At 33.5% G+C, this 19,988-nt stretch overlaps 1 protein-coding gene and 1 long non-coding RNA gene across 6 annotated transcripts in view; one reads left to right on the plus strand and one right to left on the minus strand.

The window, feature by feature from the left end:
* dsd (attractin-like protein dsd) overlaps positions 1–19,988 on the minus strand; it is an 80,242-nt gene that overhangs the window by 52,809 nt on the left and 7,445 nt on the right. For both annotated transcript variants that reach the window (XM_069834167.1, XM_069834166.1), the window contains exons 3-6: positions 13,223–13,351; positions 8,722–8,918; positions 3,183–3,356; positions 1,681–1,760 (exon numbers count right to left, since the gene is read on the minus strand). In XM_069834167.1, coding sequence (XP_069690268.1) covers positions 1,681–1,760; positions 3,183–3,356; positions 8,722–8,918; positions 13,223–13,351 — 580 coding nt within the window. The remainder of the gene's footprint in view (positions 1–1,680; positions 1,761–3,182; positions 3,357–8,721; positions 8,919–13,222; positions 13,352–19,988) is intronic.
* The window catches only part of LOC138705595 (uncharacterized), a 35,572-nt gene continuing 16,204 nt past the window's right edge, over positions 621–19,988 (plus strand). For 3 of the 4 annotated variants that reach the window (XR_011333694.1, XR_011333693.1, XR_011333695.1), the window contains exons 1-2: positions 621–785; positions 8,742–8,967. This is a non-coding gene — a long non-coding RNA (uncharacterized lncRNA). Of the gene's footprint in view, positions 786–8,741; positions 9,285–19,988 lie in introns of those variants that run through there. The other variant, XR_011333692.1, reaches the window with a different exon arrangement.

Here is a 19,988-nt window from a genome sequence, read left to right on the forward strand (position 1 = left end):
TCACTAACAGGGACTTTAATAACGAGCATGGTAATTCACTCAAAGAAAAGTAATCCTGCCTTGAAACAACTATTTTACTATGTCTCTACCATTCTTCAATATTATCTGATAACGAAAATCATTACCCCATGACCATGTCTTACAGGTTAATTTATGAGGAGGTGGAGCAGAAGGAGATGGAGAAAGAGAGTAGCGAAAATGTGGAAATGGAGATGTTGGTGATGACATTTGTGGTGATGATTATGATGATGAGGACGACAATGACGAAGAATAGGAGGAGACTACAAAAAATTAGGAAGCACATTGTGAGGTACACAACAATGGTAAACCATCTCATGAGAATTTATTTCTTTTGGGAATCAATCTCAAAAGTTGGAAAGTTTGATTGAAAATAATATTAATACACATATCAAATCACTCAGGGACAAATACAGGATTATTCTGTCAATAATTTAGCTGGTGACATTGTATAGGCCTACATTATGTAGAGATTAGATTACTTCTAACTCTGAGATAACCACGTTATCTATTATCACAAATTGCCTCTCCAATATGCACACTCATGTACAGATAATAGAATTGCAAGTTCCACCAGTCCACTGACTCTCAGACGTGTAAGTATTTTCGCACTGTGATGGTCATAATTTTATTAACTTTCAACAGTAAATTCACAATCTTCCTACTCTGAGTTCATACATGTTTACTAAGACTTCATCCCATTCTAGCATAATTATGTTCATCTGCTGAAAAATGTGACTTCCTCATAATAATTTCTCCCCAGAAAGGTAAGAGATGCCAGTAAAATGAAATTATGCTGGGTAATGGAATTGTTATAATGAAACTGTTTAAATAAACATTTTGTTCTTCCTGCAATATGGTTCGAAGATTTGCAGTGTCAACCTATCATAATAATCAACTAAAGGTGCATCTACACAGTTCAATTTTCCATGTGTTTATGCATGCAATCTGGAAAGAACATTAAAAGAACCAAGTTGAAAACGAATGTTCAATTAAGATGCATGCAGATTTTGTGTCTACATGGTGTGCCATGTTGAAAGTAATCTTCACTACATATATATATTAATTAATAAATATTAAATATCAATCCAATACTTAGGTCTACTTGATTCGCAAAAATGTGGTTGAACACTCTACAGGCACTCGTATTTTGCTATAATCTTCACAGAAATTGTTTCACATTATTTTTCAGTTGAACTGGTACATTAAATCAATACCGGTACTATTAATAAATTAATCTCGCGAGAATATTAATTTTGTCTAGTTCCTTTTAAAATTTCAACAAAAATATACCACCACCCAAAAAATAATACAAAATAATATATTTATAAATTAAAAACAATACTAAAACAATAAATTCTAAGCTCAATAACCCTAGGTTACATATAATAAGACATCCTAATCTTGGACAATTTTTACGTGAGAAAATGATTTTAATTAAATTTAAGCAGGTTAGAGACAAAGATTAGCTTGAGAACGTTTGTGAACATTTACTGTAATTAAAAGGTGCGAGAAAACTATTGTTACAAGCAGTTCAATAGCTTGAACATGAACAGTTAAATTAGACTACACAGTATTGTATAAAAAGTTCAATTTAAAAACATTAATTTTTTTTAGAGAAACCTCCTCTTCATCTACATAAGAAGTATTGTAAAAACTTACCCCAAACAAAACTGCTGAATGACCATACCTCATGCGAGGTACAATTTTGGAATCCAAATGTGGAGTTTCCCATACATTGCCTAGAAAAGCAAAAAGGTATTTGCAGTTAATAAACAACCATAATAAAAATATTTTACTACATAACAATAAAATATCAGGGTCATAATGACGATCTACACTTTCTTATTACAGGTTTTATGTTTCTGAAACAAATGGATTCTGTAACATGTTACCAGTGATATTCCTGTTTGTAGATTTTCTTCCAATAATCATTTACAAAAGATATGGAACTGAAATTGTTTATTGTGATCCAATTAAGAAAACTCTTATTTTCTGTATTGCAAATAAGACATTTTTATAAATCCAAAAAAATAATATTACACGTACTTCTTCGTATACTGTAGTTGCTACATAATGCATCCTGAGGCACTAAAAAAAAAAAGTTTCCATTGCCTAAAAAGCACTCAGAAAGTTTGAACATTAGGAGGAAACAAGAGTCAAATTTTATATTTTATACTAAATACATTACCATTGCAAGAGACTTTTGAAGTACTTATTACCTTATTAAGTTATTAGTTTGTTTACTTAATAATGATTTTATTACTCTCATTTCTATTGTTTGAATTGCTATGTATTTATATTGCCTCAGAATTTATACTCCCACATTTGTGACGTTTAATTTGTCAAAGGAGAAAAGCATTTTATTGTACCATCTAGTAAGGTAAATGACATATTTTTAAACAAACTTTTGTCATTTTCCCAATTCAAAAGACTGTACACTGAGTTTAAAGTGTCATAACCTAGATTTCTCGTCAAAACATTGATTAAATTCAGAATTTGGTTTCTCAAGATATTTCGAACACAATAGATATGGGTGCCCTTATTCATTTCAATTCATTTTGTATAACTACTAAATGAGCTATGTACTGTCTTAATGTATCTGTTAATCCATCAACTATAATACAAATACAAGAATATCCTATGTTGTTTCAAATTTCTGTCAGCATTACCTGATAAACTAGATCTAGATAGTATTTGTGCAAAGTTAAGATGGTTTGTTTTCTTTATAGAAAGTTTTCAATGACGGATTTTCTATGTTGTTCATGGAATGTCAGCACTAGCAAACTTAAGAAACACACATAATAGTAAAAATCCATAATTCTTGCCTGGTTTGAACCTGTGAACCTCAAATATGATGAACACGGTAATCATTTGACCACTGAATGAATGTAACCAAGAGTTGAAACAGTGACTTGATTACACATTCAAATACTAAAGAAAGGATATTTTTCATGCCTACAAGTAAACTGTTGATTATGATTTTGTGAATACTCAATGTGATGCGTTACGTCAGAATTGGAAGAACAATACATCCTCATAATGATATGCTAGAAGGGGAATGGTATAACCATAACCAACATAGTGTCAATGAAACAAATAAACAAAAGAAAAATTTTGCAATATCATAAATCACCAACATTAAATATGTTTATTGCTCTTACCATTAAAATCATAAACGTAGATCATCTTTGCTCTTCGATATGATTCTCCACCAACAATATACAGAGAATCCCGCCAGACAACTGCCCCATGGGATGCAGAGCCCTCTGGGACGAAGTCTTTAGATTGCACAACTTCCCAATAGCCAAGAGTAGCCAACTGGCTACAGTCTTCACCTAAACATAAATAATGTTAAAGCAATTAATTTACTCAAGCTCAATAACAATACAAGAAGAAGTTAAAGTAGACATAATATTATTCTATGAAACAAGATATCCAAAGAACGACAAACAGCAATACAAAGAGACTTCTCACCTCAATTGAGGGGTGCTCTGTAATAACAACAAATGGGTGTTTGGCAGTAAGTAAAAGTAACATTATTTTCATTAACAAAGAAAGGAAAGGTCTTTGCAAATCTGCGTTTTTGAATTAGTATTATTGATAGTATATTTGTTGTTGTTGTTTTCTAATGCCAGGCGTTTGTCAATAAAGTCATTTGACCTCTTGCACTCCAATATTTTTCAAAGATATTATCATGACCAGCCAATGAAGCACAGATTTTGAGGTGTTCCGAATCCATTTCTTGGTTTGAGTTGCACAATGGACAGTTACGGGACTGATATATTCCAATTCTATGCAGGTGTTTGGCCAAACAATCATGGCCTGTTGCCAATCTAAATGCAGCTACAGACGATTTTCGTGGTAAATCGGGAATTAACTGTGGATTTTGATGCAGAGAGTTCCATTTTTTCCCTTGGGATTGTGTTATCAAATTTTGTTTGTTGAAGTTTAAGTATGTAGATTTAATAAATCTTTTCACAGAGTAATACGTAGATTTAGTAACAGGTCTGTAAGTAGCAGTGATGCCCTTCTTTGCTAAAGCATCCGCATTCTCGTTTCCCAGGATTCCACAATGGGATGGTATCCATTGGAATACAATTCTTTTATTGAGTGATATTAATTGAGAGAGCATTTTAGTTATTTCTGCTGTTTGAGATGAAGGTGTGTGTTTAGAGACTATTGATAAAATAGCTACTTTGGAGTCTGACAATATAACTGCATTTTTAAATTTACTGATGTGGCATAGAAGATTCCTGAGACTTTCACTTATTGCAATGATTTCTCCATCAAAACTTGTTGTTCCATACCCAAGAGATCTATAAAGTGAGAAGAGACAGCATGTAACACCTGCACCGGCACCTTGTTCTCTGGAGATCAAGGATCCGTCAGTGTATAAATGAAGCCAGTTTTGTGGAGGGTATCTAATATTAATTGTCTCTAAAGACAATTGTTTTAGTATTTCAGTGTTTACTTCTGATTTTAGTATTTCTTCTGTTAAATTTAGATTATATTCTATATTTAATAGAGTTAAAGGGTTTGGTTTAATTTGTAGGTTTTCTTTTAAATTCGGGATATTGATTTTCTGTTTTAATTCTTGAACAATGGATATGAAACTTTTTTGAGTTTTCAATCTACAGAGAGGACTGTATGAATGCCAATTGTTTCCTGGTAATCTAATAAGTTTTTCATATTGAATCAGTGCTTTTTCTTCTATTGTCATTTTGATGCTGTTAATATTAGTGAGGAATCTCATAGAATCTATTAGCGTTGTTTTGATTCCACCAGTAATGAGTCTGAGAGCTTGGTTTTGAACATATTCTATTTCGTTTATGAAGTAATTAAAATTTCTCCGCAGTATGTCAGCACTGGCTGTATAAACATTTTGTATGTAGTGTTCAAAGTATTCCTAGAGCATCCCCATTTCTTTCCTGCTAGTCTTTTTAGGAGGGAGAATCTTTTACGAGTTTATTTGTATAAGTTTCATGTATTATTCGTCAAAATCTCGTTACTGAATTTGTTAGTTTGATATATTAATGGTGGCGACTATACCAAGGTTTGTGTACATACCTTGTTATTGCAGAGCACCCCTTAATTACAGAACTGAGCAAAAGGCTAAAGTACTCGTAGTCTACTTATTTTCAATGTTGTTCACATATTGAGTAATTGACAACAAAATGACAGTCAAATGAAGGCTCTTTGTATAATTACTTACTTGTTAATATTGACTTGTCAGTTCATTATGTTCTCAATATGTGATTTAATCGATTAATCGATCAATTTCTGTTGTAAGATTAATTGATCAAAAATATTTAATCGAATAATCGAGTCAATTAAAATTAACCTGTTGTAGTTGATATGAATTATTATTTTGTTAATACAAACATGGAGTCCATGATCTCCAACAGATTAACTTGGTATTTAGAATCCCAAAATCTTTTATCACCAAGACAAGCCGGTTTTCGACAACTACACTCTACCAATGAACAATTCATACGCCTCGGCCAAGAAATAAAAGAGTTTTAACAAGAAAGAAGATACCTTGGCAATATTTATTGACTTTCAGTTAGCATATGACTCTGTTTGGAGAAATAAATTATTACTAAAACTCCAGAAATTAGGTATCTCCAGCAATATGTTCAGATGGATATCAGAATTCCTTAGCCAAAGATTCATTGCCACTAAATTCAATAACTCACTTTCTAGTTACAGACAAACATATCGAGGTCTACCTCAGGGCGCTGTCCTCAGCACAACTTTATTCAATATTTATATAAATGACTTACCCTCCCTATTAGAGGAATCAAACATGAAAACAGCACTATTTGCAGATGATATAGTTTTGTGGACTTCCGGATCTTACAGACATAGAGACAAAATTCAAAATTCTGCTCTTAAAGCTCTAAATCAACTACATGAATGGAATACATCAAATTTGATGACACTCAATTTAAGCAAAGTAACTACCAAATATTTTCACTTGGTAAAAAAGAAAGAGAATTCAATATCCAATACAATGGCCAATACCTTCCTAGGACTTATGAATCCAAATATCTTGGAGTTATTTTCGATAGTAAGTTAACATGGAGCAACCATTTGAAATACATTTCTGAAAAAGCTCGTAAAAGATTCTCCCTTCTAAAAAGACTAGCAGGAAAGAAATGGGGATGCTCTAGGAATACTTTGAACACTACATACAAAATGTTTATACAGCCATGCTGACATACTGCGGAGAAATTTTAATTACTTCACCTTTCACAAACGACATAGAATATGTTCAAAACCAAGCTCTCAGACTCATTACTGGTGGAATCAAAACAACGCTAATAGATTCTATGAGATTCCTCACTAATATTAACAGCATCAAAATGACAATAGAAGAAAAAGCACTGATTCAATATGAAAAACTTATCAGATTACCAGGAAACAATTGGCATTCATACAGTCCTCTCTGTAGATTGAAATCTCAAAAAAGTTTCATATCCATTGTTCAAGAATTAAAACAGAAAATCAATATCCCGAATTTAAAAGAAAACTTACAAATTAAACCAAACCCTTTAACTCTATTAAATATAGAATATAATCTAAATTTAACAGAAGAAATACTGAAATCAGAAGTAAACACTGAAATACTGAAACAATTTCCTTTGGAGACAATTAATATTAGGTACCCTCCACAAAATTGGCTTCATTTATACATCGACGGATCCTTGATCTCCAGAGAACAAGGTGCCGGTGCAGGTGTTACGTGCTGTCTCTTCTCACTTTATAGATCTCTTAGATATGGAACAACAAGTTTTGATGGTGAAATCATTGCAATAAGTGAATGTCTCAGGAATCTTCTATGCCACATCAATAAATTTAGGAATGCAGTTATATTGTCAGACTCCAAAGTAGCTATTCTATCAATGGTCTCTAAACACACCCCTTCATCTCAAACAGCAGAAATAACTAAAATGCTCTCTCAATTAATATCACTCAATAAAAGAATTGTATTCCAATGGATACCATCCCATTGTGGAATCCTGGGAAACGAGAATGCGGATGCTTTAGCAAAAAAGGGCAGCACTGCTACTTACAGACCTGTTACTAAATCTATGTTTTACTCTGTGAAGAGATTTATTAAATCTACATACTTAGACTTCAACAAACAAAATTTGATAACACAATCCCAAGGGAAAAAATGGAACTCTCTGCATCAAAATCTACAGTTAATTCCCGATTTACCCCTGCATTTAGATTGGCAACAGGCCATGATTGTCTGGCCAAACACCTGCATAGAATTGGAATATATCAGTCCCCTAACTGCCCATTTTGCAATTCAAACCAAGAAATGGATTCGGAACACCTCAAAATCTGTGCTTCAGTGGCTGGTCATGATAATATCTTTGAAAAATATTGGAGTGCAAGAGGTCAAATGACTTTATTGTCAAACGCCTGGCATTAGAAAACAACAACATATTAAAATTCTAACAACATTTCTCTCTCGGAAATTGGTTACTTAAAAGCACAATAGTACTGTTATTTTCTAACTGTAAACCATGTAGCGTAGGAAAAATCTTTGCACAAACACTTCAGAAAGAGATGGAGATATGAGGGCAGTGACCTAGTCTACCTCTATTGAAAGTTGAAACACAATGCGAAACCCTTATTAAGTTTTATGGTTTTCCAAGAAAACTTCCACTTTGTTGTCAGCTCATCTTCCTAGCATATGAAATACATACTTTTCTGGGATTCGTCTCTCTCATTCCTTATAAAATAGTCATATATACACTGTGTGCAAGTGAGAGCATAACTATCTTCTTCTTCTAAAATCTGATAATTCGGATTACAATAGGGGTCAGTCTTCTGTTTTGACCGCTGTACTTTTGCAGGTGCTTGCAGTTTCTCTACTGAGTTTGTATATGACGGTTTTGTGTTTAGTTTGATAAAGAAAAAAAAATCAGTTTTCTGTGGTCTGTGAAAAGAGTGAACTCCATTATATCATATGAGAACTTGAGAGGTAAACTCCGTAAAACGTTTGGATTTAAATTGAACGTCCGTGGAGAAGTGCTTGACAGAAAAAAAATTTTTTCGTGTTTAGTGATGCAGGAAACATTGTTACTAAATGTAGAGCGGCACTTAATTCGGAGCATGTGAATGCACTCACATGTTTAAAATCATGACTGAAGCAGTATTAACTAGATGAGTCTTCATACTTTTTGTTATTTATGTTTGTCTCAAAAATTCCCAGAGAAATTGATACAATAAATTACAAGCCTCATAATAAATATGTTAGTAAGTAATTAAAATAGTTGTTTTGTAATATAATGATACAATATATTTAGATATACAACATTTAATACTTGTGCTTATCACCAAACACAAGTTAAATTTAACAATAATTGTGTTGTGTATTACAGTATATTAAAACATTTTTTCAACTCGATCAAAACTCGATTAAACTATCGATTAATCGATTAAATTCAAATAGTTAATCGATTAAATATTTTGATCGATCAACAGCACTAGTATACATCTGTAATTACTGTTATACATTTTCTTACACAAAGATTCAGTTTTCTTGAATAGAAAACAGAACACCTATTCACAATAACAAGCTCTATTATTCATAGGTGTCAAAAGCACTGCCATTATTTCTATTTTGTATTAGTCTTTTAGACTTTATCCAGCACTTAAGTCAGAAAATGGAAGATTTCATACCTTTATACCGTTCTTCACAGTCACAACGATGCATCTCGTGGTTGCAAACCCCGTGACCATTGCTGCAGTTGTTTGGACACACAGGAACATCACAAGCCTCACCCATGTATGAGGCATCACACGTGCACACACCATCAATGCACACCCCATTGCCTGAGCAGTTGACATGAGAGTACCGACTGGGGCATGAATTCAACCTAAAGAATAATCAGACATCTTGAAGTCTTACAGTTTTTACAATTGAAGGTAAACACTTGACCTCACTTTTGACATTTTTATTGAACTCCTACAACGAGCAGTTGTGATAGCTTCAGCTGTGGCAAAGCAAGAAAATGGCTGCTTATTTACTGCACTACCATAGCGGCAGACATAAATTTTATCAGAAATATCTAGCATATTAATTTTGTTTTACTCTTATTTTTCCTATGTTACAACATTAAAAAGCTATGGGCTACAGTGACAACTTTTTATGACAGAGAACAATGTTAAAATTTGGCATGTCCAAAATGGGATATGCAGTCGATGAAGATGATATTACAATAAATTTCCTTGTGGTTCTCCAATTTTCTTGCCATTGCCGCATGATTTTGCTATAAACTACATATTACCACTGAAACAGGCAATTGTTTGTTATGAAAACATTCTGCAGTCCATTCAGCAATAGAAGATAAAATTCTGCCTTGAAATTACAACACCAATACAAACTCAACCAATATCACTAAATTTTATTTGACAAATAGATAATAATGGGAGAGATAAAAGATCGGTTTTGTTTGCCTCTATGACTAGAAATCTGTATAACTGGAATGATAGTAAAACAAGTAACTATAAAATAAATTTTAAAACAGTACAAAACAGTTCCATGGTGTTGCAATTTCATTAAATAGGAAAGAATAATCTTATGTTTATTGGGTGTTTAGGTAGTTCCCCCCTCCATTTTTTTGTGCATTTGTTTGTTTTTTTTATCCAATTTTGTTGTATAATTGTTTGATAAGTTTCATTTTTGTCTGTTGAAATAGAAGCTGGCTCAGGAAAGGGTACATGCCAATTAATTCTGAGTTTCTTGAATCACTATCACTTGAATCAGCCACATAAGTGGCTCTTCTGCACATATCTCTTAGAATACCCTCGTTTATAACAAGTTTTGTGTTCTCAACGGATTTTTCCAATCCTCTGGATTGACGTTCTTCATTGCTGCTTCAGTTGCAATCCTGTATGACACATTTCTTACTGTTTTTAAATCCCAAATCAGTTCTATGGCATTACAACAGTCACAGGGGGCAGTTTAATCATTTGGTGTCCATGTTTTATCACCAGTTTATTGATAAAACAAGCTAGAAAGTATGGAAGAAATGCTTTTCACTTTTACTTTTTTTAAATCCTTTCTAGAATAATTAATTATTTTTTGTGTTTTATTCTCGCTTATGAAATAACAAAAGTTCCATCAATTTCATTTTCTCTAAATTATTTTTTTCTTTGTTACTAATGTGAGAAAATTATCTTGGAGAAAGGAATGATAAGATTCGTTATCCATCAAAATGACCAACCGCTACATTAAAATTGGAAATAACAAACCTTCGAAACATTGCAAAATCAGACCGTGGTTCATTTCTTTATGAAAATCAACAGCTCTTTTTGACTGAAGCAGTTAGGAATGAAGTGTCAGTATGGAATAATATAATTCTGTTCTCCTTAGCAGTAGGTAGCCACCAGCGTGGCTCAGTCGGCTAAGGCACTTGCCTGCCGGTCTGAAGTTGCGCTCGGGCGCGGGTTCGATCCCCGCTTAGGCTGATTACCTGGTTGGGTTTTTTCCGAGGTTTTCCCCAACCATAAGGTGAATGCCAGGTAATCTATGGCGAATCCTCTGCCTCACCTCGCCAAATACCATCTCGCTATCACCAATCTCATCGACGCTAAATAACCTCGTAGTTGATACAGCGTCGTTAAATAACCAACTTAAATATAAAAAAAAAGCAGTAGGTATTACCACAGTCTCTTTTGTTATGTCATCTGTCCAGTCTTTATTTAATACTGGGTGTTCAGTTCAAAATGTGTCATGGCTCGCTGTATGCCGTCATGTGGCTAGCCGATGAGCCTAGAGAATTCAATCTTCCTACACTTCCGCAAAGGCGTATTACCTAAATGCGAGAAAAGTTGCCTAGCAAGTACGGCATTCATTCTGAAGATTACTTACCGATACGTACGGTAACGCCAGTAGTGGCAAGAATGTGAAGTTTGGAAACACGTACTGAAGTGAGTTTTTTTTCTTACTGTTGGGATATGGGGGAGAGGGTTAAGACGATTACTTACGTATTTGTTGACATTAACTTCGACGGTCAACATGGACATGGAGCATTTGATTTGTGTTGTGGAATGTTACCGTACGCAACCGATGATAACAAATACCTTGCATACGACTTGCCGGCGCAAAACACAGTTCGAAAGAGGTTATGGTAGCACACAGACCGTACAGACCGCCATCTGTTGCTACGACGTTCAAGTTATACCGTACACGTTCTCAAGTTCAGATCGAAGAACGCTTAAATAATAGGCAACTTCTCTAACATATAAGCTGAAACTCGCTTCAAATCGGTGACCCAACAACAGTGACGTCATGACACACTTTGAAATGAACACCCAGTATATGCCCAGCACTGACCTATGTCTCATTGAGCCACATGAAGTTATAAAATGATTCCTCTACTACGTATCTATCACCAGGCAGCTATATCTTCTCATTCCATCAAAGCCCAATGGCCAGAAATGTGTTTTTTTTTTAAAAACCTTGACTCCAAAAGGTTCCATGAGATCCCCTTCATACATCATCTGACATTTATATTCTATGTATATATCTCTTTTATTAAATTTAGATTTTTTTTCTGGTATTCCATATTTTTTTCAAAACTTTCCACAGTTGCCCTCTCCTCACAGAGTCAAGTGCTCTTTCAAAATCTATAAAAATAGCATAAAGAACAGCTTGAAGAATCACTCAACTTTAAATGTAATACTACACTTATTATCCTTATTTGATTTGTTTGTACAAAAAAATTTCCAGAATGATGAGGGTCTCAATTCTTAACGTAGAATTTTTATTTGACACGAACAAGTTAACAGTCTAAACTATTTACTTACAAATGAACAATAGCTTATGAAAATGAATTTATTAAAAGATAAAAAAATGCATATATTAAGAATAAAGTTGACACACTAAGCATGTCACGAAAGACAGCAATTGCTCTATTGAAGACGAAACTAGGCCATGACTGATTACTTAGTTCAGTATCTAAGCAAGATAACAGCTTACACAATAGAAAGTGCGTGATATGCAGCAAAAAAAAAAAAAAAGAAAAAAAAAACCTGCAAAAAAAAAAAAAGAGAGAGCGGGACAGCAAAGGTCTGAACAGAAACAATATAACTGGGCTATTCAAAAGGAAAATGCAACAAATCTAGTGAGGGACAATGAACTTCCAACCAAAAATATTTTCCATGATAATGGTTTCTAAGCGATATCACAGTTTTACAGTCATTCTCAAACTACATGAAACTCAAAATGATTTTTAACGACATACATGTATAAATAAGCTCCAAAAAGTTAGATATCTATTGTGAGCTGGATATGCAACACAAAATCAGAAAAATGTAGAGAAACTTTCTTGGAAAATTTGAATAATAAAGACTGTTGAGAAAGAGAAGCTAGAAGAATAGCAATTAGGAGAGCTCTGAGGAACATTTCTCAGTAGGTACATAGAGTGAGCCATAAGTCCCCATATCCCTACGAATTATATATATATATATATATATATATATATATATATATATATATATTACCATTACTATAACTTACAAATACTTGGTGACATTTAGTATGTTATGGCAACAATAAGAACACAAGATAAACATTGCGCCAATATAAAGAAGAGTTTTTAATTTGCATGGGATCTTGAACTTTAGCATTATAAGATGGCAGATACGAGTAATATTTTGATTGAAGAGCACTCAGTAGCAAGTGTTTCGATTCACAAAAGACACCATGTTGGACAGACAATGCGACAAATTATGACGCAGTTCCTGGGAACTTTCCAATTTACTGAGGTGTTTATAATGAGGACTTCAGGTTCTCCAGCATTCACTATTATGGACCATCATAAAAAGTATTAAATATATTTCAATAATGTATTTTTCAAGACAGCACATATTTCCGCAACGTTTAGCATAAGTTAATACAAGTTTTTCTATCAAAATTCAGTGACATACAGTAGATCAATAGCACAAATAAAATAAGTGCACAGTAATACTTGAACATTTTTATAATTCATATTGTGATTACCAGTACTTATTCTTCGTGTAATAATTTTTATTTGTATATGCAATAAATTATAAAAATGAAATTTTGAATTTCGCGCTCTAAGGATTACTTCACTAGAAATAATACCCTAACTTCTGAATTCAAACTGTGACAACTTGCATAGAGAACAGTCAAAGTTTTCCTTTCAGTACTTACCTATAAGATATGTTGAAGCCTGTCATGTTATATGCAACATCACTGTAGAAATGCAGTAATGCAGAGCCAGAATGTGCCACCACTTCAGGAATCCTCCTGATGCTGTAGCCATCCTTGTACATTAGTCCACTGGAATGGAAGAAAATAGGTATTAGATGGCACAAAGTTTATATGAATTCCGACAGCAAACTTTTCACAATGTATGTAGTGTTCATACAGTCCTCTCTGTAGATTGAAATCTCAAAAAAGTTTCATATCCATGGTTCAAGAATTAAAACAGAAAATCAATATCCCGAATTTAAAAGAAAACTTACAAATTAAACCAAACCCTTTAACTCTATTAAATATAGAATATAATCCATATTTAACAGAAGAAATACTGAAATCAGAAATAAGCACTGAAATAATGAAACAATTATCTTTAGAGACAATTAATATTAAGTACCCTCCACAAAATTGGCTTCATTTATACACCAACGGATCCTTGATCTCCAGAGAACAAGGTGCTGGTGCAGGTGCTACGTGCTGTCTCTTCTCAATTTATAGATCTCTTGGATATGGAACAACAAGTTTTGATGGAGAAATCGTTGCAATAAATGTAAGTCTCAGGAATCTTCTATTTCACATCAATAAACTTAAGAATGCAGTTATATTGTCAGACTTCAAAGCAGCTATTCTATCAATAGTCTCTAAACACACACCTTCATCTCAAACAGCAGAAATAACTAAAATGGTCTCTCAATTAATATCACTCAATAAAAGAATTGTATTCCAATGGATACCATCCCATAGTGGAATCCAGGGAAACGAGAATGCAGATGCACTAGCAAAGAAGGGCAGCACTGCTACTTACAGACCCGTTACTAAATCTACATATTATTCTGTGAAAAGATTTATTAAATCTATATACTTACGACTTCAACAAACAAAATTTGATAACACAATCTCAAGGGAAAAAATAGAACTCTCTGCATCATAATCCACAGTTAATTCCCGATTTACCACGAAAATCGTCTGTAGCTGCATTTAGATTGGAACAGGTCATGATTGTTTGGCCAAACACCTGCATAGAATTGGAATATATCAGTCCCCTAACTGCCCATTGTGCAACTCAAACCAAGAAATGGATTCGAAACACTTCAAAATCTGTGCTTCATTGGCTGACCATGATAATATCTTTGAAAAATATTGGAGTGCAAGAGGTCAAATTACTTTATTGTCAAATGCCTGGCATTAGAAAACAACGACAACACTTTTCACAATGTCGAAGAATGCACTGCTTACATTAATATTATTAGATAAAATTCTGAGAGTTAAGAGAGGCAAAGAGACAGATTTCCACATCTGTTCAATTAAAATTCTCTGTCACTCACTCCGAGTCTCTCTCTACTCCAAATTTTCATTAATAACATTGTCAACACTCCTTTGGAAGCTATTCAAAAGAATTGGATAGTTCTGATTTCAGGAATCTGAGAAGGCAGTTATTTGATTATATTCCAGGGATCAGATTATTACTTGTCTAAAGGGCCTCATACACGCAAAGACTTATCGGAGATTTATCTGGGAGGTATGTCTGAATATGATTGTCCATACACACTCAGACTTACCTCCTAGACCAGGCCTGCACAAGGTTTGCGCTCTCTGAGCCGGCTCACAGCTCATGAGCGGAATGCAGATATTAGCTGCGCTCTGTATAAGGGTGGACTGGAAGAAGGGGTGGATCTCGTACAAAATATATACAAAAGGAGGTACTATTACGAGTGCTTATGAAATGAATTCCCGTTCAGTTTGCAAAACTATCTTGGACTATTATTAATTAATACAGAAATATTTATTTTACAGAAGTAATAGAAATTCTATAGCTACTTAAATGTACAATATCATTTTGTTATATTTTTATTTATCAGTACATCAAAACGAGGTTTTATGCTGTTGGCAGTTGAAAGGAACAGTAGCCTACTGATCGTAATGAAACATCAGTTACAGATGTTCGATGTCTGCCTTTATTAAAGTTGATTATAGAAAACAGTTGCTCACAAATATAAATGTTGAGCCAAACATAGCAATCTTTTTCACAGCCAGCCTGTGTAGTCGTGGATATTATTGCTAATGTTTAGTCTTGTAAAACTCAACCAGGCCAGTAGTATTATTCAAACGATCATTAGCCCTTAGGTCACATTGAAGATCAATAAGTTCGAGCTGTAAATCGTTAAATGTTACATTCCGTCTTTTAGATTCCTCCATACTGTACTGTAGGAGTAGGTAAGCAACGTGAAACAGTTACTGAGAATAGGCCTACACACTGCACTCCACTAGATAACTGAGTGCTCGTTTCCCTCTCCTCTATCTATAGCAAGTCTATATCATTCTGATGTATCTTCCTCTTAGTTTCGGCGAGCAGTAAACACTGCTCTCTCGCTCCGAAGGAGCACACGCGCTTGTTGAATGCTGTTTGTGCAGGCCTGTCCTAGACTTATACTTCACAAAGAAGTCGTAAGTGAGACTAGTTTCTCAAATCTGTACTTCTGTAACTTTCCTTCATTTTGCTAAAGAAAACTACTGCTTAACAGGAAACAATGACGAAATCTCCACCACATGTTCGCAGTATCGCTTATACCTATGTTTACTTTTTCTGCCATTTAATTTTGAGAGCACTACATTCGGAAAATTTTAAGCAGTCACAGAGGTTTGGAGACTTATCTCAAGTCCGAAAGTCTTGATATTTTTCGCCCACACACGAAGAGATTTTCCTGTGGATTTAGTTTGCAGAGACTTACATTCAGTAAAGACACATTATTTTCGAATGTAAATATAGTAAAATGTATTATAAAAACTGTGCAACATTTTTATTTTTTATTTTCTCGATCAAAATACCCCTCATTTCTCGTGAAAAACAACAACTGAATAGACTACAGTGGACTATAGTGGACTTTATGTTGTCAGCAAACAGCTGGATACATTAAGAAGATTGATTTGATTTTCTCGTTATATGAACCATAAAGTATTCTGATGCTGCAAAAAACAGATTCCGAGATTTTCGTAGAAATAAATGTTTTCAGTGTCCTCAATGACGAAAATTTGTGTCTGCTTATGTAGAGTACAGTAATTTCTCCTAACTACTGGTCAGATTTTCTTCATATTCAGTATCTATGACTCAATTTAAACAGGAATAATCTACACGAAATATAATTTAGTAAATTATTAACAGATGTTCACTTGAAATCAAAACATGCAATAGTGACTCACGTCAAGAATCGCCAGTCGATTTTCTTCGTGATTTTTATATAATATAGAATAAATTCACAAATGGGATATATAAGTTAATATCATAAAAAGAAAATGTTTTGCTAAGAGACATTACAATTGTTATAAATAACGTTTTTCCACGTAACTGCTTAAAGTTCAAAATCCACCAAGACACGTAGGCTCTTTTTTCGACCCATTCCTCCTGTGAATGTATTTGTTAGTTGTAAGTGAACTGCTGAAGTAAGATCACTATATATGGTATTTAACATTCATATCACTTTTTATTTTTCATAAAGAGAAATATACTATTAGAAATCTTTACTAATATCTATTGTATGTAAATTTCTACAATGTTAAATAAATACATTACACTGTACTTAAACAGTATAATTTATAAATTAAATCAAAAGTAGACTTCTCGAATTGGAAAAAATACCTTTCTTGAACAGTCCAGAAAATGAAAGTTCGTTCTCTTATTCTGAAAAATAAAAAATGAATTCCTTTACTGTTAGGCTTATGTGTTTTCAACAATTGTTCAATAAAATTAACTACTGGTACGCAAAGCAACTCTTTTGCAATATCATAAAGGAAGTGAATTGCTGCAAAACGCATAAAACGTTTGAGACAATCATATTCATGAATTTAATTTTTTATCATCATCATCATCATCATCAATCATAATCATCATTATCATCATCATCATCATCATCATCATAAAGTTCCAGATTCTTACAATCGAACTTCAACTCCATATCTCTATTTTTCAATGTATTTTTTACTTAAGAAAGTTTCCAAATGTATTTCTTACATAAGATATATTACAGCCTATATGTCTATAAAAACATTTTCATTGGAGAATTTAATTATTATAAATGTAATAATATGTTCAAACCAAAAACTTGAAACGCAAATACATAACTTAATATCTGTACTATTTGCTATGCAAAATTAATGTAACCCTAAGTTTTTATGGACATGGAGCAAAAAACAGATTTTGATTACTGAGCTAAAAAATTATTTAATAACCGGAATTATTCCTCCAACTGAAATATTATTCAGACAAAACTTTAGGGCTTAAAAAAAATTACACGCGCGCGCACGCACGCACGCACGCAAGCACGCACACACACACACTCTTTCTCTCACACACACATACACTCACCCTCACCCACCCACCCACCTATCCACAACAACCCCCACACACACACACTCACCCTCCCACACTATTCTTCTATAATGTCATCCCTCTTAGCCCCAAATATTTTCCTTGTAGATATCGAATATAAACAAAATTTGTCTAATAAATTAGGAAAAATTGTTACAAACGGATAGACATATACTGAAAGATAAGATGTCCAAAAACACTGATTAATATTAGAAATACTGAAAATGTGCATTTTCATATAAAATATCTAAATTTATTATTCTGTGGCAAATACTATCTCTTGACACTATGTATAGTAAGGAAGTAAAATTTATATAAAATAGACTATTACAGAATCAAGTCAGATGTTTATTTTCAAGAGAAAGCAGATCAGTACACAGTTCGATAAAGAAATATTAGAACCGTATTTCAACACACACATTAAATATAGCCTATGATAAACAAGAAATTAGCAAAACTAATTTATTTAGAAGAGATTAAACTCCTACAGGGAAGAGGAATTTAAGATACACAAAATTCTAGTAGAAGGACATATTCAAATTAGATGCAAGTTGGAAGCTTAAAGCAAGAGAAGAAATGGAAGAGGAAATTTCAATGGTATCATTTTGCATGTCCGTCCAAGTGTTTAAATATCATTAAGAACGACATTTCAACATAATGGTAGTTTCAAGAGGACTATACTGTAAGTATACCTGAGACTGAAAAAATATAATGGCGTTCTATATGCTACAATTGTACAGTGCAGCTACTAGGAAGAACATTATGCTTACATAAGTCATCACAACAAAAAACATAACCTCTGGTGTGTGTACATATGTCTTTAACACTGACTAACGAAAATTTGTAAACAGGAAAAGAGATCTACAGCAGTCACTGGCTATGCGCAAGAAATCTGCACATTCACAGCTCTGTGTGGTCCCTGACTCAAGTGATGCAAATTTGATTGACAACAATAAAAAATGTTATGTTCTTATTTGAGGACCTTGCCGTCCTCTATTGAATATTGTGTAATCAAATGACTTTATATAGTCAACACGTAGATCTTATTAATGGAGAAAAATTCGTTCTGGCACTGGGAATTGAACCCAGACCCTCAGCTTTGCACGCTGAGTGCTCTTACCATCTGAGTTATGCTGGGATCTGATCCATAGTGCCGGCCCAACTCTCTTCCTTTGTAATAAATAATAAAAACACAAGTTTATCTTCTACACGGACTGGATGCATAATATACTATCTCTTTGTTCTATTCTGCCCAGTTTATCTAACACCAACCACGCTCACCATATGTATAGAAATCCCATTCATGAACGTCATTGATGGCAATTTCTACATGGATAAAACTGGTCAGAAGTTCAACTCTTTCTTAATTTATACAATTATTGGAACGTTTACCTAAACCAGAATAGATTACATTACAGCTAACAAAATGAAATTATCATGGCTCCTTATAAAAATTTGCTGAATGAAAATCAATGCATTGATTTCGAAAAAAAAAAAAAAAAACAAACAAACAAATTCACTGTTTGGCTCAAGTTTAGAATATATTTAAAAGCCTCATACGGGTACATAACGCAAGGAAATCTTAAGAGTGCTATCATATTAATGCAGTCTTTTTTTTTTTAGTAGGTTATTTTACAATGCTTTATCAACATCTTAGGTTATTTAGCATCTGAATGAGATGATGATGATAATGCCGGTGAAATGAGTCCGAGGTCCAACACCGAAAGTTACCCAGCATTTGCTCATATTGGGTTGAGGGAAAACCCCGGAAAAAATCTCAACAAGGTAACTTGCCCCGACTGGGAATCGAACCTGGGCCACCTGGTTTTGTGGCTAGACGCGCTAACCATTAATGCAGTCAAAGCAATCGTCATTAATTCATTATAGGCCTAAATGCTTACTTTTCAAAGAATTTCTCTTAAAATTCAATTTGCTCTCTATTTTAAGAAATCTGCTACACTCCCTATCCTCCTCCACTGAATATCTCAATAGAACTTTTTTTTTAAAAAGATTAGGTCCTACGTTTTTGTGAAAATGATTCCTTAGTTCATGACTAAGGCCTATATCAACCAAAATTTTCAGGGAAAAAAATTCAGACATAAATGAAAAGAATTAATTTTTGAAAGACATGCGCATTCCTTATTCTACTTCCAAAATAAGATTTCCGTCAATTTGACCAACATGTTTGATTCATTATCCTCTACACACTGCAGTTCAGTTTTTAATCACTTTTACATCTCGTCGATATCCTCATTTTTACCATGTGGTTTCTCTGTGCCTTATTAACAATTTTACAGAGTGTCTTCATTTCACATTCCTCCATTAACAAAAATAAAAATAAAAGACAAAATATTT

Source organism: Periplaneta americana, chromosome 1, assembly GCF_040183065.1.
Source record: "Periplaneta americana isolate PAMFEO1 chromosome 1, P.americana_PAMFEO1_priV1, whole genome shotgun sequence".
In the NCBI taxonomy this organism is placed as follows: Eukaryota; Metazoa; Arthropoda; class Insecta; order Blattodea; family Blattidae; genus Periplaneta; species Periplaneta americana.